Source organism: Mesoplodon densirostris, chromosome 10 (genome assembly GCF_025265405.1).
Source record: "Mesoplodon densirostris isolate mMesDen1 chromosome 10, mMesDen1 primary haplotype, whole genome shotgun sequence".
Classification (NCBI taxonomy): domain Eukaryota; kingdom Metazoa; phylum Chordata; class Mammalia; order Artiodactyla; family Ziphiidae; genus Mesoplodon; species Mesoplodon densirostris.
In genome coordinates, this window is record NC_082670.1 from 66,450,481 (window position 1) to 66,470,999 (window position 20,519).

Sequence of the window (20,519 nt, forward strand, 5' to 3'; positions counted from 1 at the left end):
GGACAGGCAGAGCCAGGGGCCGGGGCAGAACCATGGTTCCCACCAGGACGTGATCCATAACGGGGGGCAAGCAGGGCTCAGGGCAGATTCACCCCTGTATCCTCACAAGTCAGCCGCAAGCTGGTCTGCCGGACCTATCATACTCAAATTCTAACCCATGGGAAATTCCCTACTTTCATCAAACACACTCTGAGGACACATTCTGAAGACCCAGGGTGAAGAAGACAATCTGGAGAAAACACTCCCTGAGATGCCACTGGGGCTGGGGCTGTCAGTGCACTGCCCAGGGCTCACCGGTAGCACCCGATGTAGAGGTGGACGTCCTTGCGGATCTGCAGGTAGATGCTGGCCATCTTCTCCTTGGCCTCCGTGTAGCAGGGCTGCTTGGGTGTGATGTCCCTCAGAATGCTCAGTGCCAGGTCCACGTTCCCCTTGCTCAGGGCCAAATCCACGTTGGCGATGGTGATGCGGATCTCCTCCGGCGTGCCACTGAACTCGTTGATAGTGTCCTGCATGACCTTAGTGGCCTCGTGCTAAGACATGGGAACCCAACAGACCCTCCATTTTCCGTCACCCACCACTCCTGGAAGCCAAGGAGAGGATGGCCCACCTCCACCTCAGAGCAGCAGGAAGGAGAGAGAGCCCCTTGGTATCCAGGGCCACTGTTCCTGGAGGGCAGGGCCAGCTGAAGGGCACAAAACCCCTGACTGTAAGAACTTGTTCCCGAGCATCTCAAAGTCTGTTGGTGATTCCTTCCTATGGGAGACCTATGGACGCCTCTCCTTGTACCTTCCTGCTTTCAGTCAAAGATATTTTAACGTTATGGTATTGGGCACATAAAGGTCTATTCGAATTATATCTTCATTGTATAGGTACCCTTGATTATTCTAACAAAGTTACTCTCTTTGCCCATTTTGGTGCTTCCTGCCTTTGCCCAGCCAGACCTTCCAAGGTCCCAGGGCTGCCTCATACAGTTGAGCAGGTTGTACACTGCAAAACTTCAAGGGGATGTAACTGGCACCTACCGGAGCTGTGCATTACCCAACCTGCACAACCACCTGTGGTGGCCCTGGTGGGCCTGTGTGCTCCACCTCCCTGAGATCCTTATAGGGACAGTGATGTAGGCAGGGGACAGATCATGCAGGACTCAGTCGGGTTTGGAGTTTATCTTGAGGGCAATGGGAGCCACTGAAGCCTTTTAGGTAAGGGAGAGGGATGCTCCCAGATGAATAAAGGCTCAAATAAAGCACAAGGAGACATCAGCCAGAATTAAAGAGCCTTGTTCCCAGGCCTACCCTGGACCTCCAGCATGCCCCAGCACCAAGGGGAGAGAGCAGCGCATTTCTTACCAGCTCCCCATTCATCCGGAGAGCATCTGCCAATTCCAGTAAGATGGACACCCGCTCGCTGGGCCGCACAGAGGGCCCATGGAACTTCTTGCTTTCTTCCATCTTCAGAATTGGTAATTTTATGATCCTCCTCAGTGCCTTTATGGCTTCTGGGTAGTCTCCAGACTTGTTGAGGGCCCTGGCCTTGATGAAGTGGTAGAGGGGGTGGTCTCGGACCTAGAGGAGCATAAGCAAAGTGTGGGGCTCCAGCTCCCAGAGGGGAGAAGGCCACAGGAGCCCACTGAGCCTGCTCCTGCCTCTGGGCCAGCAGAAGGGGCTGAGGGATGCAGGCAGCTCCTGAGGCTACTCTCCGGAAACAAGTGGGGGCTGACGCTAGCTGGGCTGTGGGATGCTGAGCAGGTGACAGGGCATAGGGGACCCCCACCTGGAAGTTGTAGCTGACGCCCAGCTCCAGGCAGTGGGAGCACATGGCAAAGTTGCCCTGAGCCAGGTAGATCTGAGACATGAGGAGGCAGGCGTCCACGGAGGTGGGGTCCAGCTCCAGGCAACGCTGCAGGGTGCTCTGGGCATTCTCGAATTCTCCTAGAAATAAGAAACAAACCTCGACATCCAGGGCTCCTTGGGACTCTCAGGACCCACTATGTAAAGGCAGAAGGAATTTTACATGTCCTGTTACCCAGAAATACCCAAGTTGGGTATTTTATCCAGTTCTGTTCTGCTTGACTCAGAGGTTTCTTCCTAAAATTAGAACTACGGTTTTCGCCTCGACCCAGACAAAAGCCAGGAAATTCAAACCTTGGTGTGACACCTCCCTTCTCTCTGTACCCTCAGGGAGATGGCTAAGTTACTTCACTGCTCCATCTGGAAGCTCAGGGGAACACTGAAGTCTCGATTCCCACACCTAAGAGCAGAACAAAATCTAATAATAACAGCAACCATAATAGCCACAACTTAAGAAGCACCTGCTCTGCGCCAACATAGGCAGAGCACTTGAGAAAGGCTGGTTTAATGTCTGCCCAGCCCTGCAAGGTTGGTATTATGATGCAGGACTGAAACTTCAGTGATATAGGTCACTCAGCTTGGAAGGGAAAAAGTCAGGATTTAAATCCAGGCCTATCGGCTCCTGAGGCTGAGCTCTGAATGCCTTGGCACGTTGGGGCTAAGAGGCCTCCCTGCAGCCAGGCTGGCCCTAAGCAGGCGGCAGTGGCAGGAATGGGGTACAGTGAGCTGTGGGGAGAGCCCTCCTCCCTCTGCAGCCAGGTCCCTCAACAGCTCCTGCTTGGGGGGCATCACCAGCTGGTGGGGAACACCTGCTTCTGGGTCCCAAACTCCCTGCTCCTTCCCTTGTGCTGCAGAAACGTGAAGATGTCACCATGACAACCTAAGCAGCTGGAGACCTTGCTTTGTCCCTAAGGGTGCTGGCAGCTGCCAGCACCCCTGGGTGTATGTAGGGGTGGGGGGCGGTTTCTGCCCTCCCCTTGTACCCAGGAGACCTTCAAGAAGTGGGTAAACCTGGCAGCCGGATGAACACTAGGAGGACCGAGGATGAAGACCGGGGAGCTCTGGACAGACTGTAACCCACACAATGCAGAGCCAGAGGACACAGGCACGCCACGGCATTCTGGAGCCTTTGGCCGATGGGGGTGAAAGGCTGCAGGGAGCAAGGACTTCGGAGAGGACAACAGACCCCCACGGAGGGTTCTCCCCCTCTTTCCCTCTCCCTCCAGAATCTCGGCCTTGAGATGGGACAGGATGGATGGGGACTGTTCTGGCTGCTGGAGGCTCTGAAAGTCTAATGGTACAGGGTCTCCCCTCCTCACAAGGCCTTCCTGACCACCTTTTAAAAACTGCAACCCTGGCACCCCCACACGCCCTCCCCGGCTTTCATTTTCTCCATTGCACAATCGTGCCCTAACAACAATACTACATTTACTGTCCAAGTCCCCTTACTAGAACACAAACTCCACAGTGGAACTTTTGCCTGTTTTGAGTACTGCTGTCCCCCAGGATCAGAGCAGTACCAGCACGTAATCAAGTTCAGTGACTATTACCTGGCACAGATCAAGTAAGCCAGGGGTCCCCAACCCCTGGCCACGGACGCGGCCTGTTAGGAGCCAGGCCGCACAGCAGGAGGTGAGCGGCGGGCCAGTGAGCAAAGCATCCTCTGCTGCTCCCCATCGCTCGCATTACCGCCTGAACCATCCCCCCCACCCCGCTTCTTCGTGGAAGAAAAACTGTCTTCCACGAAACTGGTCCCTGGTGCCAAAAAGGTTGGGGACCGCTGAAGTAAGCTATCAGCAAAAGGGCGGGTTGGAGAGACCCCTGCTGGTGAGGAGTCAGGAAGGTGTCTGGGGGTTAGAGGCTGGAAAGAGTGGGCCCGCCTCCTGAGGGTGTGTGTGTGTGGACTACCCCAGGCAGGGAGCCTGCGGACACTCACCCAGGGGCCCTGCCGGCCATGAGGACCCACAGGCTCACCTGAGAGATACTTAACCTGGGCCATCACATACAGCGGGTCGATCAGGGCTGGTGCTGCCTTGACTACAGGATTCAAGATCACAGAGACTTGCTTAAGAAGTGGAGACACAATCTGGCCTGGCGACCGGGGCTGTAGGAACACGGGGGTCTGGCTGTGCGGTTTGCCCTATTCCAACGGAGACTCCTGGAGTGCTCAGAAAACACTCTCGCAGTGTTTTACCTTTTTCCACATGTATATACCATCCACTCTGTACCACCTAGTGCAAGAGCATCAGCTCCCAAGAATAGGGACTTTCTTTTGTTCACTGTTGCATCCCCCCCTACCTAGCACGGCATCTGGCACATGGTAGTGCCTTCAATAAATATTTGTGGAATGACATTACAAGGCACTGGGGGAATATTAAGGCGTATGAGATATGATCCTTGCCCACAAGGAATCCTGACTGTCTGGGAAAGCCAGACAAACAAGAAAAGACCAACATACTTCTTAGAAGACGTCTGGCAAAAAGGGAGCCCAGTTCTTCTCTAGGATAAATGCAGACACAGGGGCCAGTGCCCTGCTCTTCCAAGTGCGGTACCTGGACCAGCAGCATCGGCATCACCTGGGAGATGCAGGGCTTGTGCCCCACTCCCTGGCTGACTGGTGTGCTGCACGTGCAAGTGTGAAAAGCACTGGGCTCCCCAACCGCCAGAGGCTCAAGCACCCTGGTGACTTGCCAGGTAGGTCCTGCCTCCGTCCAGATCTGTCCTCAGGACCAACCCCGCTCCCACCCCGCCGCCATGAAGATGCACTCTCCTCTAACCTGCTTGGGGCAGAAGACCAAGTACTCCTTGGCGATGCAGACCAGGAAGAGGGGATCAAGCCTTTCAAAGTACTCGGAGCTCAGGGGGAGGGACTGCATGCTGGAGAAGTGCAGCTCAGCCGCTTCCTTCAGCAGTGCTGTGGCCTCCTGCTCTCCCTTGTGCTTCTTGGAAGCCAGGAGGGCTTGGAGGAAAACCAGCACCTGTGGGAGGCAGGCCCAGGTCTTGGAAGCAACACCCTCTGCGCAGAGTTGCCAGAAGCCCGGGCTGTCCTGGGTGCTTTACTGGAAACCGGGGGTGGGAGGAAGGCGGGGCGGGGGGCACGATCCTGGAGCAACCCCAGCGCCCAGAGAGCTCTGACCTCGGACTTCCCAAGGGACTGCTGCACCTCCTTCAGGAATTCCAGCTGGTGCTCAGCCTCTTCCAGGTGGCCGTCTAAGATCTGGCACCAGATGACCCCTGGGATGGGGCAAAACTAGGATGAGCAGCCAGCTCTGCAGCAGAGCCAGCAGTCCAGCAGGCCAGAGGCAGGGATGGGAGGGTGGATGGCAGGCGCCCTTTCCGACATCTTCACAAACTTAGAGTGGCACATACTCACGGTAAAGAATTCAAATCATAAGGCAAGGAAAACATCCCTAGCTCATGTTCTGGCTAACTGTGTCTCTCTCTAGAAAGAACCAACACGAACACTTTGGGGTATACGCCTCCAAACATCTTTTGAAACATTTATATGTTATTAGCGTATACCATGTTTTCCCATCAGTTCATATAAATCTACCCCATTCCCTTTAATCATGACATAATATTCCACTGTGGATGTAACCGTTTATTTAACTACTGCCCTACTGAAGGACTCCTCATTTTACATTTAGTTTGTTTTCAGTGTTTAAATATTACAGTGCCATGGTCTACATTTGTGTGTGTTCTAGTTCCTGAAGTAGAGCTGATGGGTCAAAGGGCACGTATATCTAAAACATTGATAGATAAGGCCAACTTGTCCTCCAAGGATATCTGAATTAATATTCCTGCCAAGAATTTGAAAGTGTTCTTTCTTTCCTCACAACCTCACAAACATGCTTCACTCTTTACCAGGTTAAAGAGTGAATAGTAACTCATTTTAATTCACATTTAAAAAAATTTTTTAGGGAGAATGAACATCTTTTTATATATTTAATGGTCTTTTCTACTGTGAATTTCCTCCTGATAGCTTTTGCCTGTTTTTCTTTGGATGGATTTCTCTCTCTATAAATATATATATATTTTTTTCTCTTTATTATTTATATTCTCTTTATATATAGACTTTGTTACATTTTCCATTAGTTTGCCTTTTACCTTTTAACTATTTTATTGTGCCTTTTGCCATCCATTAGTTATAAATTTTTACATAGTCAAATTGATCAAATATTTTCCTTTACAGCTTCTGAGTTTGTGGTTAGGCTTAGCATCCCCCAGGAAACCCAAGTCCAATTTAATTTTTATGTTTAAATACCTAACTCATCTGGAATTTATTTTTGAGGACAGTGTGAGATGGGCATTTACCTTTATTTTTTTCATAATGGAGAGTCAGGTGTCCAATCACAAGTTATTGAAACTCTATGGGTTTGAAATGTCATTTATATCATAAGACCTGTTTCTATCCCATTTATCTATTTGTTTATTCCAGTGTTAGCCTCAAACTGACTTAACTGCTTTTTTTTAAAAAAGCATTTAATATTTATTTATTTATTTATTGCTACGTTGGGTCTTCGTTGCTGTGCGTGGGCTTTCTCTAATTGCGGTGAGCAGGGGCTACTCTTTGTTGCAGTGCACGGGCTTCCCATTGTGGTGGCTTCTCTTGTTGTGGAGCACGGGCTCTAGGTGCACAGGCTTCAGTAGTTACAGCATGCGGGCTCAGCAGTTGCGGCACTTGGGCCCTAGAGTGCACAGGTTTCAGTAGTTGTGGTGCGTGGGCTTAGTAGTTATGGCTCGCAGGCTCTAGAGCGCAGGCTCAGTAGTTGTGGCGCTTGGGCTTTGTTGCTCTGTGGCATGAGGGATCTTCCTGGACCAGGGCTCAAACCCGTGTCCCCTGCATTGGCAGGCAGATTCTTAACCACTGCACCACCAAGGAAGTCCAGACCTAACTACTCTTGTTTTGAGACATGTTTTGATATTGGGAGGACAAATCCCTTCTCTTTCTATTCTTCTTTTACAAGATAGTCCTTGGTCATTTTGGTGCAGTTATTTCTGTCTTCCTAATCACCAAATTTGTTTTCAATTATATCCATCCCACTATTTGGCTCATCTATGGAATTTTTTACATTGCAATAATCATATTTTAAATTTTCAGCAACTCTTTTTTGTTCTCTGTATTTTTTCCAAGTAGCATGTTCTTTACTTACTGACATAATACCCTCTAGAGCCAGGCAACATGGGAGGTGTTTGGGGGAAAAAGTCTTTTCTGTATCTGGCCTTAACTTTGCTCCTCAGAGGGGCACTACTTTGCATGTTCCACTTGGTCCCTTTTTCAAACTGCTAGTAGATTTATAAATGGACAAGCGTGATGAGTATTAGCATCTGGGGCAGATTTCCCAAATTGTTAAGGTCACTGATTTTCCCGGACAGGCCAGAGAAGATGGTTGAATCCAGGACACACAAGAGTGGGCTCGGCCTGGGCTGGAGTGTGTGGATTTCCCTTTTGGCTGATCGGCTGGGGATCTCCCTTGAATGAGGAAGTGGGGAAGGACTCAGCCTGGTGGAGGAACATTTCAGGGGATTTGCCTATGTGCCAGGCATCCAAGTCTTTTGGTCCTTCATGTCCCTGATGGTGGGACATCATGGGGCGGGGGGCTCTGTTTTGTTCCCTCCTACCCCACCACCTGGTAAGACCCTCCCTGATCCCATTCTCTGGCCCTCAATAACCCTCCTGTTATCTCAATGACTACCCTATGGCATGTTTTGCTCCCAGCCTCTGGGGACCCTGAGCTTATGTTTTAAAAATTTTCTTTTTCCTGGAGCCCTTTGGGGAAAGCTGATCTACTCATTTCTTTAGCTGCGCCAACCCATGTTGGCTTATGGGTTTCTAGACCTGCTTGGAGTTTCCATTTGTTGGATGCAATCTGCTTTATATCCTCTAAAAATGAGAAGTCCTTCAAAGTTCCTGGTCCACCTAAGGCACCTTTCCCTGTTTCTGGGGCTGCTACAGGGACTCATTATCTTTTTAAAAGGTCGCCCATGACTTTTGTGGGATTTGGGGAGGGAGGAAGAGGCGATGACAGATGAGTCAGCCTGACGTATTGAACCAGAAATCAAGACCAATCACTTGGATTGTTTTTTTGATTGTGCCGCACAGATGAGGAGCCTGGAGTGTAGATAGAAGTGACTTGCCCACGACTCCTCAGAGCCAGGGCAAGAAGCCAGCCTGCCTGGAGCACTGGTCATGAGGCTGCCCCCACTAAAATCAAACACTGCTGCTTCAGGATTCACCAGAGACCACAGATTTGAGGGCTTTGTGTAAAAATGAAAATCGGGCTCTGGAAAATTCATTTGACATTTAGATAAAGCGGGAGGGAAGCACTGGGACAGACAGGGAAGTAAAACTCTCAAAACTGCTCACTCTGGTGGCCTTTCAGCTCAGTGGCCTGAAGAGGGAGGGTCTACAGAGGTGAGGCTAGAGGCTTTGGGGAGGGGTGCTCTGGCAGTAGAACCTTCTCCCACACTGGCCTGGTGAGGCCTGAGAGGAGGCAGGGCTGACTGAGCGTAATGGGCTGCGTATGGCTATTGGAGGTCGGCTGTAGATCAGAATGGCTTTGACCACTTTCGAGAATTCCTGTTCCTCTTACATCTATACTTGTAGATTCGTGGACAGGCACCCCATCATACAACACAGCCCCAAACTCACACACAGCCTGGGGAGAATGCTTCCCAGCCCACTCTCTTCTGGACCCACAGCGGCCACCCTGCTTGGCTCCCAGCCCCCGCCCTACCACCCCTCGCCCTGCCCCGCCTGCACAGACCAGTCAAGGCAGCCGTGCTGCTCTCGTCCAGTTTCATGGCCTCCGAGTACCACAGAGATGCCTCCTTCACTTGGTCCTGCAGGATGAAGAGGTAGCCCAGCTCTGTGGCCACATGGCCGTAGGAGGATGTGGCCATGAAGGTTCGCTCAAGGAAGCTACACACCAGCTGCAGAATTGCCTGGTGCCTCCCAGACTGCAAGGCACAGACACGGGAATGGGGAAATCAGTCAGGCCAGCCTGTCTGAGCATGGCCGTGTCACTTTGGTGGGACTAGGGGGTGCTCAGGAGAGCCCAAGAGGTACCCTGTGTCCAGGCAGCTGGGTCCGGGTAGCTGTCCACCTCCCAGAGAACCCCCCGCTGGCCACATCTGTGGAACCTGCCTCCAGCCGCAGGCCCTCTGAGGGACCCAGCCCCTGTCTGGCCACAGTCATTGGTCCAACGAGTCACCAGGAGGTTTTTCACAAATTGAAGTTGCATGAGAGAAACTCTTTGTGTCCCACTGATGGAAAGTGGCTCTGAAGGCTGCGAGCAGCCACTTTCCCTGCCACGCATGGAGAATAAGGCAGAGAGAATCAGACATAGGTGCGGGGGACAAGAGGGTATCCCAGTGGCATTCGACTCCCCAGAGCTGCCCCTATTCTTATGGCAATTCCTTCTAGTATATCTGGCTCTGGGGCTCAAGGGTCTGACAGAGACAGATTATTTGGCAGCCTGGTCTGTTTGCACTTTGCCTGGCATCAGAGAGGCCTAGGCAGGCCAGCCTCACCAGGGCTCTTCCACAGAAAGAATGTGGGAGTCCGGTGCTCCAGCACCCTGAGGCTAGAGCTGGGCGTTGCTCTGCTGTACCACAGCTGTGCCACTGCCCTCTTTCCCCAAACAAGGTGCCTCCCTCTCTGAAAGCACTTCTAGACCTCACCTCCGTGATCTTCATAGCATCTTTGAAGGACATGTAGGTGCAGGCTTCAGAGCCCACAATTCAGTGATTGGCTGGAGGCAGGCAGTGGCCCCGGGGCCTGGGCCACCAGCCTGAGAGGCCAAGTTTAAGCCAGAGGGGGAGGGGCAGGGTCCTCAGGGAGCTTCCAGGGAGCACAGGTCTCCCCCGGGGAACATAACAAGAAGCACACATTCAGAAACCAGGGAGTACCTTCTTACCAGTCTGCCCACCACAAGAATTTTTTTAAGATGGAGGCTTGGATTTTGGGGCTCTCTTGTTTCCAGCGCCTTAATCAGATTTCTAACATGCTCGACAGCCTACAAGAACAAAACACAATATCAAAGGCAGTATATAAAAGGGGAGTGGGGCAGAGGTTCTCAACTGTGGCTGCCCATGAACACCAGCTGGGAGATCTTAAAAACACCCAGGCCCCCAAGCCAGCTCCAGAGATTCAGAGTTAATTGGCCTTGGGCGGGCCCAGGCTTCAGTATTACTTCGGAGCCTTATTGGCAGAGCTTTCAGGAACATTATTCATCCCAGAGCTGGCACTGCCGCTTTGTTCATGAATCTGTGAAGAGCAGCTGCCCTTTGGGACACCCCCAGGCAGGGCCAGGAGCCACCTGTCACGGTGCCCACACCACAGCCCACCAGGCTGGCGGCAAACCACCTGGGCTGGCCCAGGAGCAAATGGTCAGGGCAGGTCCCTGGCCCCAAACCCCTGCTCCATTTTGACGTGAGTCACCACATTGGCGCCTCTCTGTCATTCCAGTGAATGCTCCCAACGACCCTGTAAGTTATTGTAACTATAGATACCCGAATTTTCCAGTCCAGCAGATGAAGGGTCAGAAAGGTTAGGTCATTTGCTCAAGGTTACCCAGCCAACGAGGTGGCTGACTGAGTCCAAAGCCTGTGTTCTTTCCAGTGGACTCTTCTGCCCACTCTCTACGTGGGAGTAGGGAGTTTTTAGTCCCCAGCTGCAAAGGAGTGCCAGAAGAGAAGCCCGGGGTAGGGTGGATCTTTTCTGCAAGACAAGAACTGGACAGCCTGAGCTGGGGCGAGGGGCAGATCCCAGAGTTTGAGGTGGGAACGAAGGAGAATTAAATGCTAATTGCCCTTGGGCCTAACCTTCAGGCCAGGCCTTAGGAAGGCCTGCCCAGGGCTCTGGGGTCTCAGGGAGCAGAGGACATGCCTGTTCTCTTATTCTGACCCAGAGACAGTGGTAGAGCCCTTTTCGAGGGTTCCTCCCAAATACGAACGGTGCCCTCCACCGCACCTCACCCCACAAAATCCGTAATTTCAGAGCTGGCCAGAAGGAACCAGAAACTTCCTCTTCCCACCATGACCCCTTAGAGCCTCTTGATTTGTCACCCTCCCCACAGAGGCAATGTCTTTATTCAGAAGGCAGGGTTTTAGATGAATACACAGACTCCTTTTGAAAATAAGAAGCTGTCTGGGCATGGAGGTTTTCATTAAGAATTCTAGGTGCTTCTGATTGGATGTGAGGGCTCTTTGGGGTTTCTTTGGAAAACTACAAGGCCTAGGAGCAAGTCTGGGGCCAGGTACTGCCTGGTATTGTCAATACCTGAGCAATTCCAACCATTCCCTAAAAAAAGGCATTTCCTGAAATATGAAACACAACTGTGGGGAATTCCCTGGTGGCTCAGTGGTTAGGACTCAGCACTTTCACTGCCGTGGGCCTGGGTTTAATCCCTGGTCATGGAACTAAGATCCTGCAAGTCGTGTGGTGTGGCAAAAAAACAAACAAGAAAACCCCAAACAAACAAAAAACAAAAAAACCCCCACCACAACCATGACTTCTATCAGGTAACATGGAGCAAATTATTGTAGTACACTGGGCACTGTTCCCAGTTGTCCCATCTGTCATCTTAGTCCTTATAACAAGCTCACGGTGTGGGTGGAATTATCTCCATTTTACAGATGAGCATCCTGGGGCTCATTCAGGTGGAGACACCTGCCCAGGGTCACACAGGGAACATGTGGCAGAACCAGAGTTAGCCTCACTGCTAGCCTTTGGAACTGTGTGGCTCAAAGACCAAACCAGATCAGACCTCCCTGGCAGGGAGTATGGAGGAGGGGGCAGGGAGCTGAGACCCAGGGAGCCCCCTCCAATGCCTTGGGGGTGGGGGTGCTGTGAGGGGTCCCTCCTTGGCTGTGTTGGTTTCAAGGCGTAACTCCTGAGTCTTGAAAGAACTTACTGTGGTTATGTTTCCTTTTCTTGCAAGCTCATGCACAGCTAGAATTTGGCAGGCATCAATATTGCTTTCATCTTTTTCTAGGATTCTGAAATAGGAAGAGGATTGAGAGTGTTCAGAGGCAAGGCTAGGAAGGTGTGGTGGCAACTTCTGATTGTCTCCTAACATCCATTCTCCCCTTCTCCTTTTACTAATAGAACCCCCAAACTGTTGGGGCATGGGGCTACAGGAAAAGACTACATTTCCCAGCCCCCCTTTGCAGCTCAGGTGTGACCATGTGATTAAGTTCTGCCCAATAGGATGCAAGCGGAAGTGCCCAGGGTATATCCAGTGGTGCCCCTACAGCATGCCTTCCATTTCTTCTCTTTCCTCCTTCCTGCTGGTTGGAATGTGGACCATGTGAGCAACATCTTAGGAACAGGACAGCAATGAGAGAGAAGGGGCCTGGGACCCTACAGAGTTAAGCTGTCATCCTAGCCCTGGCCCACCACCCAAACTTTTCCCTGAGAAAGGAATAACATCTTATGTTATTTAAGTCACATATTTGGGGGTATCTTTGTGACAGAAGCCCATTATGTCCCAAACAGCACAGGTATGACCGTGGTACCAAGGTCCAGGGGGCCAGAGAGGTGCTTGGGGGGCAGTCTGCAGCTGTAAGATGGAAAGGAACCTTGGCTTCCATCATATGTCCTTGGGAAGATGCAGCTCCTGATCATACTGTGGACTTTCCTATATTCTGTTTCTTTTCTTTTCTTTTCTTTTTTGGCCACACCAAATGGCATGCAGGATCTTAGTTCCCCACTCAGGGATCGAACCCATGCCCCCTGCACTGGGAGCATGGAGTCTTAAACACTGGACCACCAGGGAAGTCCCAATATTCTATTTCTTTACAGGAAACTTCATATTTTTCAGCCTGATCAGGGAATGGCCCTTCTGCTTAATTGATGGTTACTCTAATTGACATATAAAATTCCAACACGATTAGGCACAGTCAACATTCAAAGACTTCTAAGCATTTATGATGATTTTGAAGGCACTGTGAACCTCATAATTTGGAAATTAAAAAAAACTTTTAAAAGACGTATGGACTAAAAAAGAATCAGAACGAATGTTAGAAAATTCTTAGAACCAAAAGATACTGAAGATACTACTGAAGTATCCAAATGTGTAGATACTGTTAAATGGTACCTCTAGGGACATTCATAGACTTAAGTGCTTATCTTCTAAAAGAAGATTGAGAATGGCCAGGCACCCAACTCAAGAGTCAGACAATAACAACAGAGTAATTCCACAGGAGGTAGTTGGCAGAAAATAATAAAGAGCAGAAATTAATAAATTAGGAAACAAAGATAATAGCATCAACGAAACTCAAAGCTGGTTCTTTAAACGAAAGAGACAAATTATTTTAGTATCAGTGGAGAAAAATAAGAGAGAAGGAAAAAAATAAACAATTTTTAGGGCTGAAAAGAGAAACACACCTACAGAGAGCAGAGATTTAAAGAGCAATGGGGGAGGGGCTTCCCTGGCAGTCCAGTGGTTAGAACTCTGCGCTTGCATTGCAGGGGGCATGGTTTTGATCCCTGGTTAGGGAACTAAGATCCTGCAGGCCCTGTGTGGTGTGGCCGGAAAAAAAAAAAAAAAATTAAAGAGCAATGGGGGAACTCTATGAGCTGGGAAACCCTCCGTGAGGGAAGGCGTCGGGTGTTGGATTCAACCCATTGGCACCAAACACCATCTCCCTGCAGGTGGATGTGGCAGGGCCTGGGCAGGGAGGCCGTACACACTCAAGGTTGAGGCCTTCAGCCAGGTGTTTCCAGGTATCCTGTGGACCCAAGGCAGAGCCTCCAAAGCAAGCTCTTGACCTAGCTCCTGCCAAGGACACCGGCCAGGTGTCAACTGTGAGAGAGGGCTGCTGAGGACCTGCCCAGGCCTGGCACAGGTTGGAATCACTTTCAGTTTCCTACCAGCGCCTCTTTCTGAGACTCAAATTCCAGCTATCATCAGAGGAGTTATCATCCCTCCACAGGGAAGGAAGAGGTATGTTTGCGTGTTTTTTTTTTTTTCCCACACACAATTTAGTAAAAACTTGTAGTGGTGACTCACGGTCACTCAGAAAAAAACATAGTCCACTAACTCTTTTTAGGAAGAAAATTGGTACTGTACATTTTAGGATTACTGTGATAAAAATAGTTAAAGCGTTAGAGGTTAAAGAGATAAGCTTCAGTTATCTAGAAAATTCCATTCTACAAAACCCTCCATCAAACATCCCTCCCCTGAAGCCATCTTTATCTCTATTCACAGTGAAAGTGCTTCAGGATCACCCTATACTTGGCGTCTGGCTTCCACAAATCTGCATAACTCCTGAACCCTAGGCTGTCTTCCGGATGCACTCAGCTTGCTACTAAAGTCTTCTCTCAGGCAACAATGACCTTTATCCCCTGAAGTTTTTATTAACGCATATCACACCCACAGTTTTTAAAAGTAAATAATACAATAGTCCCTTTCTCCCTTTACTCTCCCCTCCCCACCACTCCTCAGAGACAACTGCTGTTTACCCTGTAACTCTTGTTGCTTTGGGTTCCTTTGGTAGTTCCCTCCATCTCTCTCCTAAACACTATGCTTAGACCTCTTGATAGGCCTATTTCTTGATTCTTCCACTGCAGGTCTCCGCTGCCGGCTTCCCGCTATGACAGGTAAGTGTCTAGTTCACGTCCATCCTCCCTCTCCTCCCCCACCCCCAATGTCATAATGTCACTATTCATAGCTCCTGTTGACAATACTGACTTTTATGTCTTACTCCATCAAGTACACAGCATCTCCCATCTCGCCTCCGTGTAAGATGGGAACGATTAGCCCCCTTGGCTAGCAAAGGAAGGAAATAGCAGGTTGGCCCTGCCCCTCACCTGTGTCCTGTTTCTACCGTCCGCTCCCAGTCCTGCCGAGCCAAGAACAGCCGCATCTTTAGGACCAAGGCCGGCAGGAAACTGCCCCAGGCGACGGTGATCTGGTTCACCACCTCCAGGGCCCCCCAGTAGTTCTGCAGCATCATGAAGTACGTTGCCTGTCGAAAGCCAAAGAAAAGAGCCCCACTGGTGCCCACGAAGGATGGTGTCAGGGTCCCCACCAGGACAGGAGCAGAGCCTGACATGTGGGCAGGAGCCATCACTCAGAGTGATAAATCAGGGTCCACAGCGGTCTTGGGTTCCTTGACAGGCAAGGCAGGGGCTCCAGGAGACAGCTGAGCCCCGAGCAGGCCTGGGACAGAGCAAGGTCATGGGAGGGACCCCCTAGCGGAGAAGCTGGGGTTGCTGGGCACCTTCCAATTCCACATATGGCCCATCATTTCCCATTCACTTTCCTAAAATTCACCACTGAAAACTGCTCACTGGGCCAGTGCAGCAACTAGGAGTCGGTTAGGGTTTGCAGGTAACCCTCCCCTCCCCACGGCAAGCCTGCGGTGCTTTTTCTTTCTCAAGGCACACCGGGCTGGGGTCATGGCCTCTGCAGGCAGCCAGCCACCAGGCTCTCCTGGGTGAGTCATGACACAGATGCCTGAGGGGCAGAGGGCAATGCTCCCAAAAGGCTTGAAATTGGACTCCGAAAGGGCGGCTTCAGTTTACAGTAACCCTCCATTAAGAGACTTATTAAAAACAAGAGGAGGATTATTCTAAATAAAGATACATGCATAAACGTGTTCACTGTAGAACTCTTTGTAAGTGTATAACTAGAAACAATCTCAATATCCAAACAATAGGAGGCGGGGTTGGCAAATTACATTAGGCCCACACAACAGGGGCCTGGCTTTATGCAGACATTCAAAATGACACGTGCTTATGATATAACCTTACATGAAGAGAAAGACCAAACGGTAAGATGCCCTATGATTACAACTATATGAACTACCTACACTAACTCCCACCCCATGGTGGGTGCTGTGTGTGACCTCCTTCAGGAAAAGGGGAGTTGGCCGCTGACAGCTCTCGGGGGAGTCTCCCTCCTGGGATCACCCGTGGCTGCAGGGAGCTGCCTGGTACCAGGTCACACACCTCCGCAAGAGGCAGGTCACACAGTCAGCATCTTGTCAGTGAGGGAGTCAGTGAAGGGCCATCCCGGCACCATAATTCCAAGCAGAGCTGGCTGAGGCCTTCACTGGAGCTGGCTCACAGCCCAAGTTCTCCCTCCTGCTTCTTTCACTTTCTCCACAAGTGTTGGTCCCAAGGGTACAACCTGCTAAACCTCCTGTGTGATAACCTCATGGCCTCTGCTCCCCAGAAGACCACCGAAGGCACACCCCGAACCAATGCGTAGAAGAAAGACTAGAGACATGGCCCTAAAATGTTAACATGGGTTGTTCGGGGGTGGTAGGGCTAAGGATGCCATTTTAAATCACCTTTTGACCTTCTTAGACTTCTGGTTTTTTAATGAGTAAGTATTCATTTTATAAGAAAGGATATACAAACAGAAGAGGATAAGAGGATGGTTTTTCCCTCATAGATTGGTTCAACGAGGGCCTCATCAGAAAAAGGAAACAATTTAAATTAAGGTCAGAAAATACAAAACACATACCTCCCTTCTCTTATGGCCAACGAAGTGAACTTAACAGGTGAGATGAGAAAGTGTGAAAGAAAGATGCATAGAAGAGGGGCAGTGGGTGAAAACAAAAGGCAAAGAGACAAAGCCTGCCAGAGCCAAGGGAGCCTAGCCCCCAAGAAGACCCCACACAGGCAACGGAAACTCAAGACTGGGCGGGAAGCAGGGAAGAATGGAGCAGGCCTGGGGCTGTTCTGAGTCCCTGATGCTCTCCGGACCTTTGTTCCTCATCCACCAGCTGGGGGGTCTAGAGACTGAGGTCTCTGGGTGGGGACACTCTTGCCCCTCCTACCTTTCCCATCAGCCCCAGAACATCTTTGGTGTCCTGAATGCCATGCTCCAGGTACTTGATGGACTTCTTCACCGTGTGGGGTTTGTCTGAGCTGAGGTCCACCCAGCCTCTGAGCACGTAGCCCTGGCATAAGAACAAGGGGGAAGATGGAGTGCTTGGTCCTGTATCGTTTCCATCCAGACTGCCTCTCCTGCCCACATCCCGCCCTTTGTCATTCCACTCCCTGAGGCCCTGCCGGGCACCACTGCTCCCAGATCCCAGGCGAGCCCTGCTCTCTCCCTGCAGGCCTTCGTACCTCTTGTTCCTTTGTCTGGAACGCCCTTCCCAGTACGCGCCCCCCAAACCAAGTCCCTTCATCTGATTAACCACCACCAGTCTTTAAAACTCAGCTGAGGAGGCCCCTCCTGTAGGAGGCTTTCCTTGACCTTCCAGGCTGGGTTGGATGTGTTTGGACGCTGCTTTCTTCGGCTGTTGCCCCCACGATGCTCAGGGCTGGTACCTCTCTGGAGCTGCTGGAGACCTTCAACGTGCGGTCAATGTATTCCTTGGCCTTGTCATGGCGACCCATGAGCCAGAGGAAGAGGCCGGCATAGTACAGGGCAGTCCCGCTGGCTGTCTTGCGGATTTCCTTCAGGCTGCTCTCAAGTTCCTGAATCGCTTCTCGGTCTGGGAATCCGAGAGAGAGGAGGAAGGGGACAAGTTAGGATGGGGAGCTCTGTCTGGCCCTGCCTCTCCACGCTCTGGGCCTCCCTCAACACACGGAGCCGACTACACGACAGCCCAGGGCCTGGGAACCAGGAACACTGACCCGTGTGATGCCCCAGGAGCTGCCCAGTCCTGGAATTGGGTTTGCTGGCTGAGATTTATCTTTTCTCCTCTGTGCCCAGCAGTTTGCTGGGCAGACAGATCAAACCTGAACCCCCCACCTCAGGCCCACAATCCATTCCGGGTGGGGAAATTGTAGTTTGTACATAGTCTCTTAGAATCTCTTCCTGACTCTAGAGGGGCGGAGATGAGGGGTAGAATCTTTTATTTTGGCTTGATTTTTCTCGACAAGATCTTGGCAAAGGAAAGCAGGGTGTGTCCCCAGCTCTTGGGATGTGGAAGGAGGACCCCTCCCACTGTCATGCTTTCTGCCTGCGGCTCCCACTCAATTGGGCCTGGGCATGGGGTCTTCTTTGAGGTCTCCATGGGGAGGGGAGGGGAACCACTCCTCACAGCATCTGCAGTCTCGGGTGCACACACCTCCTGCAGCCCGAGAGGGGCTATATCTCTGGAGTGGGGCTCTCTTTTCCCCGCTGGGCCAGGCCTGGCTGAGCATGGCTGCACTCACCGATGGTTTCACAGCACTTGTGAGCATAAATGAGAGCCATGACAGAGCACAGGGACACGTCTGGGTGATTCTGGATGCTCTCTAGGCTGCTGATGGCATCCTGGATGCGCTCTGTGAAGAGAGCCCAAGTGGTTATTCTCTGGGGCTCCATGCACAGAGGGCAGGAAGCTCCATGGCAGACACAGGGCTGACCCAAGGCTTGGTACCACCTGACCCAAGACTTGGACTAACTGGTCCAAAAGGTCACTAGTGGCCCAAGTTCCCTGAAGACTGAAGCTTCCTGAAAGGGCTGCTGGCGCCATGGTCCAGGCTGCCAGGAAATGGAGGACTTGGAGCTGAGAGATGTACCTGTGAGTATTCACAAGGATTCCTGTAGGTCGGTTCTGAAGAAGGACCTCTGTGCATTCCCAGCTAGTTGCTCAGTTATATTTATCCTTCCATGTCCACTGACATTGGCCATGGGCAGCTTAGCTGGCCCCCCACCCAGGACGACCTTCTAAATGTCAGTGAGTCACACCTCCATGGGCCTCACTTCTCTCCCTGCTCCTGTCCCACACCTGCCTGTGGCCACACCTACCACTTCCTCCTTTTTCTGCACTAGTGGCTCTCAGTTTCCAAGCCTGGGATTGGTTCAATAATCTTGCAGTCATCTTTCCCCCCACTCATTTTACAGATAGGGAAACTGAGGTGCAGAGCAGGGGTAGTGAGGTCTCTGAGGTCTCAAAAGTCAACTAGATATGGATTACGTTCTGTGGATTAACCTGGGAATCTAGCTACTGGGTGTAAGACTTTTTCCAAGGGAACATGATTGGGGTAGAAGTAGGCATCCAGGTGGAGCCTGCACGTTAGTGCTTGGCTAGTGCCTGAGGCCAGAAGGCAACACTGACGAGTCCCTACCTTCCCTGAGGACTCCATAGGCTTTAAAGAACTGCAACACTGGGTCATTGCTGAAGTTTTCCAGGCCCACGGCTGCGGCCTGCTGCACATGGCGGAAGTACTTTTCTTGGCTGTAATAAATGATCCCAGCCTGCGAGGAGGAAGACACAGTTGCAATAGTCCCAGCCCCTTTTCTGTCTATTCTGACCTGCTCCCTCCCCTAGTCCCTGCTCCTCTTCCAGTTCTGTAAAGAGAAGAGAAAGAATATTCAGGCCTCATCCCATTCCTCCCCAGCCCCAGGAACAGCTCCATACAGTTTTCTTGGGAAGGAGTTTGGAGATGTTTGTTTTGGAATTAACCACAGATTCTGGTTCAAATGTGATGGGGAATTCAACTCAGGTTTTGCCTTAGGAAGCAAATAAGAGGGAAGAAAGTGAACCGATAATAAGAATCATGACGCCAGTACTTAGAGGTACAAGTTATTGTGGGCTAACCACCTGTGGGGAAGTGTACCAAGGGCTTTACGCCCATCATCTATGCATTATCCTCTCCATATCCTTCACAGTTAAGGAAGCCAAAGCCCATGGAGGCTGTGGCTTGACAAAGGTCACGTAGTAAGAGGCGCTGAGATTTCAAAATGAAGTCTCACTTCCCCTAAGGTTTGTGGGTGCCGGGGTTGGGGATAGATGTGGTTGGATTGTGAACAGCCTTGTGGGCCATACGAAAGAGCCCAGACACCATCCTGAGGGTAATAGGAAGCAGCTGGAATGGTTTTAACGTTGGGCATGGTGGTGGGGGGGAATGTACTCAGGTGTGTGTTTTTGCAAACACTCTGGCTTGTGTGTGTGTGTGTGTGTGTGTGTGTGTGTGTGTATGTTGGGGTGGTCGTGGATGTTGGTGGCGGTGGTGGCGGCAGTGGAGGCCTGCTGGTGAAGAGAGCCGAAGCAGAGAAACCAGTTGGGAGGGGGACTGTTGCAGGTGCCCAGAGGGGAGATGGTGGTGATCCTGGACTAGGAGATAAAAAGTGGGTGATCTCAGGAGACATTTAGGAGCTGATACTTCCTGCCGATTGACAGGATCTGGAGATGAGTATGGGAAAGAGTAAAGGCTGGGGGATCAAATGGTGGTGCGATCCACTGAGGTGAAGGACCCAGAAGAGGCACAGACAGGGGAAGGGGAGATAATGGCTAGGTGATGGAGCTGTGTTTTTATGCTTTGGTTTGGGGGAGCTCGGGGATAGGACTGGGTGGGGATGATGACTGTGGGCTCAGAGAACACTAGAGAGGATGCGCTTGCCACGGAGAGTGAGGCGAGAAGGGACGAAGACAGCCTGAAGAGGCAGGGGACAGCGAAAGGAGGGTAGCAGAGGCAGCACGAGCGGTCAGAGAGGTAACAGGAGAGCTGCAAGGCGCGAGGGTCACCAGGCCAGGGGCGGAGAGTCCCGGAGGGAGCGGCTGGGCAGTGCCCGGGCCACGCACCATAAGGGAGGAGTCATTGATGCTCATCTCCGGGCACCCGCGGCTCCGAGTCCGGGTCTGCTAGTGCCTCGCGGAGCGGGATTCCCCGAGTCAGGGTCCCGGTCGCGCCTCTCGCGGCCTACTGTTGGAGGCGCGCGCGTCCTTGGAAACGGAGCAGCCGGCCGCTCTCTAAGGGCGTCAGAGTTA

At 51.4% G+C, this 20,519-nt stretch overlaps 1 protein-coding gene across 5 annotated transcripts in view; it reads right to left on the reverse strand.

The window, feature by feature from the left end:
* TTC21A (tetratricopeptide repeat domain 21A) overlaps positions 1 to 20,501 on the reverse strand; it is a 29,264-nt gene extending 8,763 nt beyond the window's left edge. For 4 of the 5 annotated variants that reach the window (XM_060110757.1, XM_060110755.1, XM_060110756.1 and 1 more), the window contains exons 1-15: positions 20,334 to 20,501; positions 18,877 to 19,006; positions 17,980 to 18,090; positions 17,146 to 17,312; positions 16,647 to 16,769; positions 14,668 to 14,825; positions 11,768 to 11,852; positions 9,770 to 9,868; positions 8,618 to 8,810; positions 4,987 to 5,084; positions 4,628 to 4,828; positions 3,825 to 3,954; positions 1,774 to 1,931; positions 1,350 to 1,565; positions 295 to 533 (exon numbers count right to left, since the gene is read on the reverse strand). In XM_060110757.1, coding sequence (XP_059966740.1) covers positions 295 to 533; positions 1,350 to 1,565; positions 1,774 to 1,931; positions 3,825 to 3,954; positions 4,628 to 4,828; positions 4,987 to 5,084; positions 8,618 to 8,810; positions 9,770 to 9,868; positions 11,768 to 11,852; positions 14,668 to 14,825; positions 16,647 to 16,769; positions 17,146 to 17,312; positions 17,980 to 18,090; positions 18,877 to 19,006; positions 20,334 to 20,360 — 2,135 coding nt within the window. In that variant the 5' untranslated portion in view covers positions 20,361 to 20,501. The remainder of the gene's footprint in view (positions 1 to 294; positions 534 to 1,349; positions 1,566 to 1,773; positions 1,932 to 3,824; positions 3,955 to 4,627; positions 4,829 to 4,986; positions 5,085 to 8,617; positions 8,811 to 9,769; positions 9,869 to 11,767; positions 11,853 to 14,667; positions 14,826 to 16,646; positions 16,770 to 17,145; positions 17,313 to 17,979; positions 18,091 to 18,876; positions 19,007 to 20,333) is intronic. The other variant, XM_060110758.1, reaches the window with a different exon arrangement.
* Positions 20,502 to 20,519: the final 18 nt, after the last annotated feature.